Raw genomic sequence first — 8,969 nt, forward strand, 5'->3', positions numbered from 1 at the left:
TAGAAACATATAATAAGGAACTGTTTACAACCACGATGGTAATTCTGGTAGGGAGTGTAATGTAAATCTGCAAAAAAAAGAATCTTTGATTGTTGAGCACCAGAGTTTACTTACTACTTTGAAACGTAATAGAGATCTCACTAGAAGTCTTGGGAGTATATGGTGGATCACCACGTCTTCTGGAAGTGAAACTTTACTAGTGTCGTTGTTTTCACATGATATTAATATGATATTCTTGTATATTGTGGAAAGATTCTTAGCATAAGTTTAGGAGTTTCCTAAATTAGCTAGGTCATTGTTATTGTTTCTATATATATTGAGGTGAATAGAAAGAGCAAAACAAGCCGTTTTCTCTAATATTCTCTAAGTTTAACATGGTATCAGAGCGATTTTCAATCTTGTGAAGGTGGGTATTTTTTCAATTTGTTTTTCCTTTTTGTTGTGATACCATATCATGTCTGGTACTGATAAATCTCCAACAACTGTCTCTCAGTATGAACCTTTTACCCCTTATTATCTTCATCCATCGGAAGGTACGGGGTCTGTGATTAGTCCTATTTCATTGCAAGGGAATAATTATGATGAGTGGGTACGTTCCCTTCGTAATAATTTGCGTGCTAAAAATAAATTAGGGTTTGTCGATGGAACTATTCATGTGCCGGATGCTAATTCTCTGGATTATGGTCAATGGGGAATTGTTAATTCTATGCTTGTGGCTTGGATTTTTAACACTCTTGATGCTTCAATTAGGAAAACTGTTCCTTTTCCTGATCAAGTTAAAGTATTGTGGGATGATCTATGTGATTGATACTCTCTTCGTAATGGTCCTCGTATTCAGGAACTCAAAAATCTGATTGTTGATTGCAAATAACGGGGTAGATCTATTGCTGAGTATTATGGTGAATTGCGTACTTTGTGGGAAGAATTGGCGAGTGCCATAAAGTTACCTTCTTGTACGTGTTCCGCTGCTGGTGAGTACCATATTCTTCTAGAAAACTAAAAATTGCATCAGTTTCTAATGGGTCTTGATTCTAAAAATTATCATGACGTTGCTTCTGGTCTATTGATGCTTGATCCTTTGCCTTCGCTCTCCTATGCGCATGGTAAGGTGCTCTCTGCAGAGAGACACCAATCTGTCACTGCTTCTCAAGATTCTCGCAATGATGTGGTAGGGTTTGCGATTGATGGTGTGGCGCAAAGTAGGGTGCAAGGTAGTGTTGATGTTAAATGCAGGCTCTCATGTGGGCGCATAAAGGTCATAAGAAAGACAAGTGTTTTCAATTGATTGGGTGGCCCGAGTGGGTTGGTAATGGTGGTCGTAGTGGTGGTAGGTCGAGTGGCCAAGGAGGCCGAGGAAATTATGGCCGTGGACGAGGTGGTTTTGCTGCTGCTATGGACAATGGTGCTAGTGGGGTAGATCGTGCAAGTGTGCCTACCCTATCTGATGCCCAACTACAACAATTGGTAGCTACTTTAACTTTTCTAAAGTCTCAACTTCGACTCCATAGTTGCATGGTAAGAAAAATCTAGACCAATGGATTATTGATTCCAGTGCAACAAACCATATTTCCAGTAACCTCGATTTATTTTTTGATGTACACGATATTTCTTCTGAACCTATTGGTCTTCCTAATGATAAACATACTACTGCAACTAAAGAAGGTCGTATTAAACTAAGTGAACACCTCATTCTGGAAAATGTGTTATATGTTCCTGCTCTAAATTGTAATTTGTTGTCTGTGTCTCAATTTTTAGAAAAATAGAAATTTATATTCCTTTTCACTGACAAGCTATGTACTATTCAGGATCGGAGTTTGAGGAACCTGATTGGAACGGGGGAGCAGTGTAATGGGGTCTATCTTTTTCGTCTAGTTCGTTGTATTCAAGCAAATCGTTCAACAGTTGCAGACTCAGCTTTGGTGTGGCATAGGCGTTTGGGTCATCCATCTATGAAGGTGGTGCGGTCTTTACCTGGAGTACTCAGTAGTAGTAGTTTTACTAAGTTTTCTGATGACGATTATCAAGTGTGTTTTTTGGCTAAGCAGCCTCATAACTCTTTTCCATTAAGTACGAATAAGGCTTCTGATTTGTTTGATTTGATACATTGCGATATTTGGGGAGCGTATCGTGTTGCTTCTAGCTGTGGTGTTCATTATTTTTTACCATTGTTGATGATTGTTCTCGAGCTACATGGGTGTATTTGATGGTTGGAAAGTATGAAGTTGGCCAATTGATTAAATTTTTTTGTGCAATGGTCAAAACTCAATTTAATAAGCATGTTAAGGTGTTACAAAGTGATAATGGGCAAGAATTTTTATGTTTACAAGATTTTTTTGTTCATATGGGAGTTTTGCATCACACTTTTTGTGTGGATACTCCACAACAAAATGGTCGAGTGGAGCGGAAACATAAACATCTTAATGTTGCTCGTTCTTTGCGTTTTCAAGCTCAGTTGCCTATTGATTTTTGGGGTGAATGTGTTTTGACTGCTTGTCATCTTATTAATTGGACACCAACCCTTGTTTTGGATGGTAAAACCCCTTATGAGATTCTTTTTGGGAGTCTAGCCCCTTTTACTGCTTTAAAAGTATTTGGTTGTTTATGTTATGCTGCCAATAGGCCTCATGTTAAAGATAAATTCGGACCCCGTTCTAGGAGGTGTGTGTTTGTGGGATACCCATTTGGTCAAAAAGGTTGGAGATTGTATGATTTAGATATCCATGAGTATTTTGTTAGTCGAGATGTGAAGTTCGTGGAACATGTTTTTCCTTTTTCCAAACCTGAACCTGCACATAGTTCTACTCCTGTACAGCTTACAAAATATTTGTCACCTAATGCTTGGATTGATGTCGTGAGTGAGTTGGGTGGTGCTGAAGACGTGGGTGGTGCTGGAGTAAGTGGTGACGGTGCTGTAGACATGGGTGGTGCTCCGTCAGGGAGTATGGCGTCTGCTAGTAGAGGTCCTGGGGGTGTTGTGACATATTGTGATGGTTTGATGGCTCCGCTGAGTCCGAGTACGGTGATGGTTGGTGAGGTACCTTGTGACACTACGACATTTTTGCATTTAAGGGGGAGTCCATAAATTCTTGAAACTTGAGATACTACTGTTCCATTGCCAAATAATGAGGACCTTGGTAGGGGTCATCGGGTTCGTGAACCTTCTACGCGCCTTCGTGGTTTTGTTACCAACACTGTTGTTCGAAAGATAGGCCCCCATGCATCATCTACTGCTTCTCCTGCTTCGTCTTGTCTCTCAGGTAAACAGTTCAATATAGCTTGTTATGTGGATTATAATAAATTTTCTGTGAGACATAAACATTTTTTGGCAGCAATTACTAAGCGTAAAGAGCCTACTTCCTTCAAAGAAGCAGTTCAAGATTCCGGTTAGCGTCAAGCTATGAAAGAGGAGATTGATGCTCTTGAAAATAGTAGTACGTAAACTCTGGACGACTTACCTCCTGGTAAGAAGGCGATTGGCAGTGGTTGGGTGTATAAAATTAAATATCACGCAAATGGTGATGTTGAACGCCTTAAGGGACGTCTCGTTGTCTTTGATAATAGTCAGGTGGCTGGTATTGATTACAATGAAACGTTTGCTCCTATTGCTAAAATGGGAACAATTCTTCTTTTTCCTGTTGTTGCTATCACACGAAATTGGGAGTTGCATCAGATGGATGTTTGCAATGCTTTTCTTCATGGGGATTTGGAGGAGGAAGTATATATGCAGCTCCTTCCAGGGTACAGTAGTCCTATTCCAGGGAAGGTGTGCCAGTTACATAAGTCTTTGTATGGCTTAAGACAGGCGCCTCGACAGTGGTTTGCTAAGTTGTCTGATGCTTTGAGAAAATTTGGGTTCGTACAGTTGTATGCAGATTACTCCTTGTTCAGTTATCAGCGAGGTAATGTCTCCCTGCACATTCTTGTTTATGTGGATGATTTGATAATTGTCGGTTCCACTCCTGATGTGGTTTTGAGGTTCAAGCAATATTTAAGTTCTTGTTTTCATATGAAGGATCTTAGTATGTTAAAATATATTTTGGGTATTGAAGTAGCTCGTGGTAATGAGGGATTATTTCTTTCCCAACGCAAGTATGCTTTGGATATTTTGACCGAAGCAGGTATGTTGGGTTGTAAACCTATTGATACTCCAATGGAGCAGAATCATCGTCTTGCGTCTGCGGCAGGTGATCCCTACGAGCATCCGGACTAGTATCGGCGTTTGGTGGGGGTGTTTGGTGTATTTATTGTTACTCGCCCTGAGTTGAGTTATTCTGTTCATACTCTCGCTCAGTTTCTGAGCAACCCGCAGATAGCTCATTGGGATGCTGCTATTCATGTTTTACGGTATCTAAAAGGACACCCTAGTCAGGGAATTTTATTGCGCCCTAGTGATATCCAGTTGAATGCTTTTTATGATAGTGATTGGGTAGCTTGTCCCTTAACCCGTCGGTCATTGTCTGGTTATTTTGTACTTCTTGGTAGGTCTCCTGTTTCTTGGAAAACCAAGAAACAACATACGGTGTCCCGCTTGTCTGCCAAAGCAGAGTATCGTGCTATGGCTGTCACAACCTGTGAGCTTAAGTGGTTAAAGTCATTGTTACGTTCTCTTGGTGTTCTTCATTCTAAGCCTATGAGGTTATTTTGTGATAATCAGTCTGCCCTGCACATTGCAAAGAACCCTGTCTTTCATGGGCATACGAAGCATATTGAGGCAGATTGCCATTTTGTTCGTGATGAGTTGCAAGCTGGGAATATTTCCACAGCATATGTTCCTACTGGTCATCAGGTGGCTGATATTTTGACAAAGGCTCTTGGGCATTAGCAGTTTGGTTATTTGTTACGCAAGTTGGGCATTTGTGATTTGCATGCTCCAACTTGAGGGGGAGTAATAGGATATTCTTGTATATTGTAGAAAGATTCTTAGCATAAGTTTAGGAGTTAGTTTGGGAGTTTCCTAAATTAGCTAGGTCATTGTTATTGTATCTATATATATTGAGGTGAATAGAAAGAGCAAAACAAGCCGTTTTCTCTAATATTCTCTAAGTTTAACAGATGTCGTCTTTCTTTTCATCTTTCCTTCACCCAATATTGATGACTTCAACTTTATTGTAACTGTTGGTTATTTGGTGATGAATAAATAGTTTTCTTCTTGTTCTGGTTCGGTTTTTTTTTCCCCAAATCTTCGATCAATCAATCAATGTGTTTACCCGGCAATGAAACTGTGGCTATATATAAACAAGCCGGTGAGTTTTTCTTTAGAGTCGTATTAGACTTCGCATACCTGAAGTGCTCATTTAAACTTGGGCCTCCATAACGTATTTAAACTCCACTAGCATGCATACTCGATCCGTGGTATGCTGAGTGGTGTTGCTAAGATTATTCTTTAAAACTCCTTGAATTGTTTGAACATATCATTTTTTTTTTTTTTAAAGTTTGCTGGGTTTAAGGCAAACCCCCACCTGTTTATTGCATATAGAGAAACATTACATACCCTCCCTAAGAGAAATGGTCATTAGAAAGAGGTACACATAACATAAGGCATCAAACCTAAAACACTTGAGATTTCTCCTTACACGTATAGTCCCGAAGGAACAAACACTGGCAAGAAAACCACAATCAGCAACCCCATCAACCATAGCCTGAGGGACCATCTGCCTTCAATCCACAAGCCCCAAACAAAGATAAAGAGAGCATACAAATACTACAACAGGCATGAAGCCCTCACACAAATGAGATTAATCATTACACATACCACAAGCAAGTATTCATAGGAATAGTCTCATTTGATCTCCTACTTTTTAGAGTTCAATTGTTTTACTATCTTAGGATGATCTTTCCTAAGATGAAGTTGCGTTTTCTCATAGTCACAGAAAAAACACCCGCAAGCACAACACACGTATGTGAGTCCCACAGTGTCGTCCCAAAACTCTTTCGTATAATCCTCAAGATACCTCTTTTTGTTTTTGGTTAGTGACTTTACCTTCTTCATCATTACGAGAGTAGGCTCAATTTCTCCAGAAGAACGTTCTTGGATTCTTTTGCTTCTTTTTGGCTTTACAGTTGACCAATCCTCTGAAGACGTTTCATGCCTCGACCTATTTTTAGGCAAGTGGTCATTAAATATTTCTTCCTTATAATCTGATAGGTCATCCATATCGTCTACCTCCTCATTTTAGCAACTAACCCTTCATACATATTTCTTTCTCGGCTATTGGGTAGTTGGGGAAGAGAAGTAATCCTATCTTGGTGACTCTGGATAGGTGTAACCATAATGCTCTCCTCAAGATCTCTTTGGTCCCCAATAACACCACCTTGCACCTGTGTAATATCGGTTTCCGTATGTGTACATACCACTACACCTGGTGAGATCAAATGAAAGTTACTCTCAATTGCGGCTCTCTACAAATGGGGAGCAGAGTTCACCCTTATGTTAGATTGTGCTCTGATCCACTCAATCTAATTGGTTCATTGTCCTTTGGAGTTCGAGGTTGAGAAGCAGACCCTAAACTCACTCTAAGCAAACCCTGAGAGATTGGGGTTTGAACATGACTACTGTGAATCACCATAGCAGTTGAAATTGTTTCTCCCTCACTCACACGATTTGTTTCTGTATCCACTTCCTGACATACATAGGGAACTAATGCATTATTCTGAACCACATTGTTTTCCTGCTGGCTCATCATATCTTGTGTGTTATCCCCAAGCTGTTGTTGTTCCTCTGATTCCCATTCTCACCATCATTAGCATCTATGTTCGAGGAACCACTAGTTTCACCCCTCTCTGTATTCCGTACATTCCAGCTCCTCACAGTTCTAGCCCCACATCTATTTGTAGAGTGCCCAAACTTGTTACACTTCTCACATGATAAATGTTTCCATGTATATTCCACTCCCACCACTACTTCTCTCCCTTTCACTTTAAGTCGAACTGATGGCTCATATTTATGGTTTGCAGGGACCTCAACACAGACCCTAGCAAAAGACAACCTCTTCCTTTTAGTCGTTGCATCATCCATGAACATTGGCCCTGCTATTAAGCTGGCAACATAGGATAAACCATCCAGTGTCCACATTTCTTTTGGGAGGTCATGGAGTTTCACCCATACTGGAACCGTTGTGAGCTTGCTTCTCTGACAATCAATCTCAACACTCTACGGCTTAAGAACAAATATTCTTCTTACAATAAACACTGGCCCAGATTCCAATACCATTTGTCTATCTTCATTACTGATAAAACTTACATAGAATAACTCTTTATCAGTAGTTATCTCAAAACTTGATTTAAGCTTCCAAGTTTTTGTAAGAAAATATTTAACAAACGGAAATGAGAGTCTCTTATCCATAAAATAACCCACTAAGTAATCATTCCATTGTTGAATCCCTTGATCGGCCAATTCATCAGGAACCATGCCAATCCCATGAGTGAGAATCGGAGTGAAACTCTTAAGAGTTGTGAGTGTTGAAACCGCCCCAGAACCATGAAAGAGATCACTCCAAAAAGAAGGAGTAGCAGATGTAGAGTTACTAGCTAGGTTACTATGTAAGTTTGCTATAGAACCAGTAGTAGAGAGGGAGAGCACAGAAATTGCTTGGAAAAGGAGAGACCAAATTGCTTAAATAGGAAAGAAACGGAGGGAAGAAAGAGATAAGAAACTCTTACCTACCAAAACTAACCACTCATAGTAAATTTGTGGTATAGTAGATCAGAGTACAAGTTTGCCTTAAGTTACTCCTGGTCACCCTTTTGGAGTCCCCATTTTCTCTTGTTATTCCAATCTTCACCTCTAAACACAAAAACTGACAAAAGAAATCTTAGTTCAAGATTGCAAACCTATTATTTGCTGTAAAATCTAAATTGAACTGCTGCTTAGTGCTATAACATCCACTTGCTGACCCACACTAAGTACCAGCTACAGTAACTTGGTTCATAACTGATCTAGTCTTCATTCTCATTCCAACTTAATTGAAGAAGAAAAATAGCAGAAAATTGAAGCGGCCAAGATGATCTGCTTCAAAATACTTTTCAAATGACATTGCATTATGAAAACCATGCCAATCTTTGTTAAACTAGACCAAAGTAGTTCCAGAATGACCCCTGCTGCAAAATTGTATCGACAACACCTCATAAAGTATCCAATTAAGTTACTATCAACAACAAGCTTACTCCTACGTTTTTGCATAACACATAACAAATTCAAGTGCCTTCCCACTACTAATCAAAGTAAAGAGAATCTTTTCTGCAACTAAACCTTTACTGATTCCCTGCAAGCCAACAAACACTTAGCAACTAAATGAGGAGAAAGAATAACACTTTTAAGTAAGAAAACCTGTGGCTTAACTTTGAAAATATGCTGCCCCTTCTTAACAACAACAGGTTCATTTGCAAGTGCACTTTCCAAATGGTCCAATAGCTCCAAGGCCTAACAGGACCCAGAATCCGGATATGCATCCTTGATGGTGCCAGACCAATGCACTCTCCTTGGATTCTATGAAAGATCCATTAGTTGTCTTTGTATAGAATCTCATTACAAGCTCCGCAATTCTTTTCCAATCAATGTCAGCAACTAAGGGATTAGATTCCCGAGCAGATGCCTTGCTCCACTTATGGAAACAAAAAGACGGGATATGCAAAAATCCAGAAGGCATCAGACACACCAGGACATGATCAAATAATATAGGTCCAATTAATTAATGTACATACGCACATACAGCATGAAGTATCCTTTGCTTGCCAGTAGGTCTCTTAGTTTGGATGCACTTTCTCTCATGCATCTTCCAATCTTTACTTCAGTAGGAAGGTGAAACAACAACTCCTGCTCAAGGATAAACAAATACTTAACTTATTCTGATGTTCGAACTCCTAAGAGAACCAAAATGCCTTGTCATGCTATGCATCGGGCCAGGGTTTATATGTCTTCGTTCTAATATCTAAATGCAATTTACCGCATTGCAAAAATTAAGATTGACCTG

At 39.6% G+C, this 8,969-nt stretch overlaps 1 protein-coding gene across 1 annotated transcript; it reads left to right on the plus strand.

Annotated features, from left to right (window-relative positions):
* Positions 1-454: 454 nt before the first annotated feature.
* On the plus strand, positions 455-808 carry LOC147487055 (uncharacterized). The gene has a single exon (XM_086573927.1). The coding sequence runs from the start codon at positions 455-457 to the stop codon at positions 806-808; it is 354 nt and encodes a 117-aa protein (XP_086430053.1).
* Positions 809-8,969: the final 8,161 nt, after the last annotated feature.

This window comes from Coptis chinensis, chromosome 7 (genome assembly GCF_015680905.1).
Source record: "Coptis chinensis isolate HL-2020 chromosome 7, ASM1568090v1, whole genome shotgun sequence".
Taxonomy (NCBI): Eukaryota; Viridiplantae; Streptophyta; class Magnoliopsida; order Ranunculales; family Ranunculaceae; genus Coptis; species Coptis chinensis.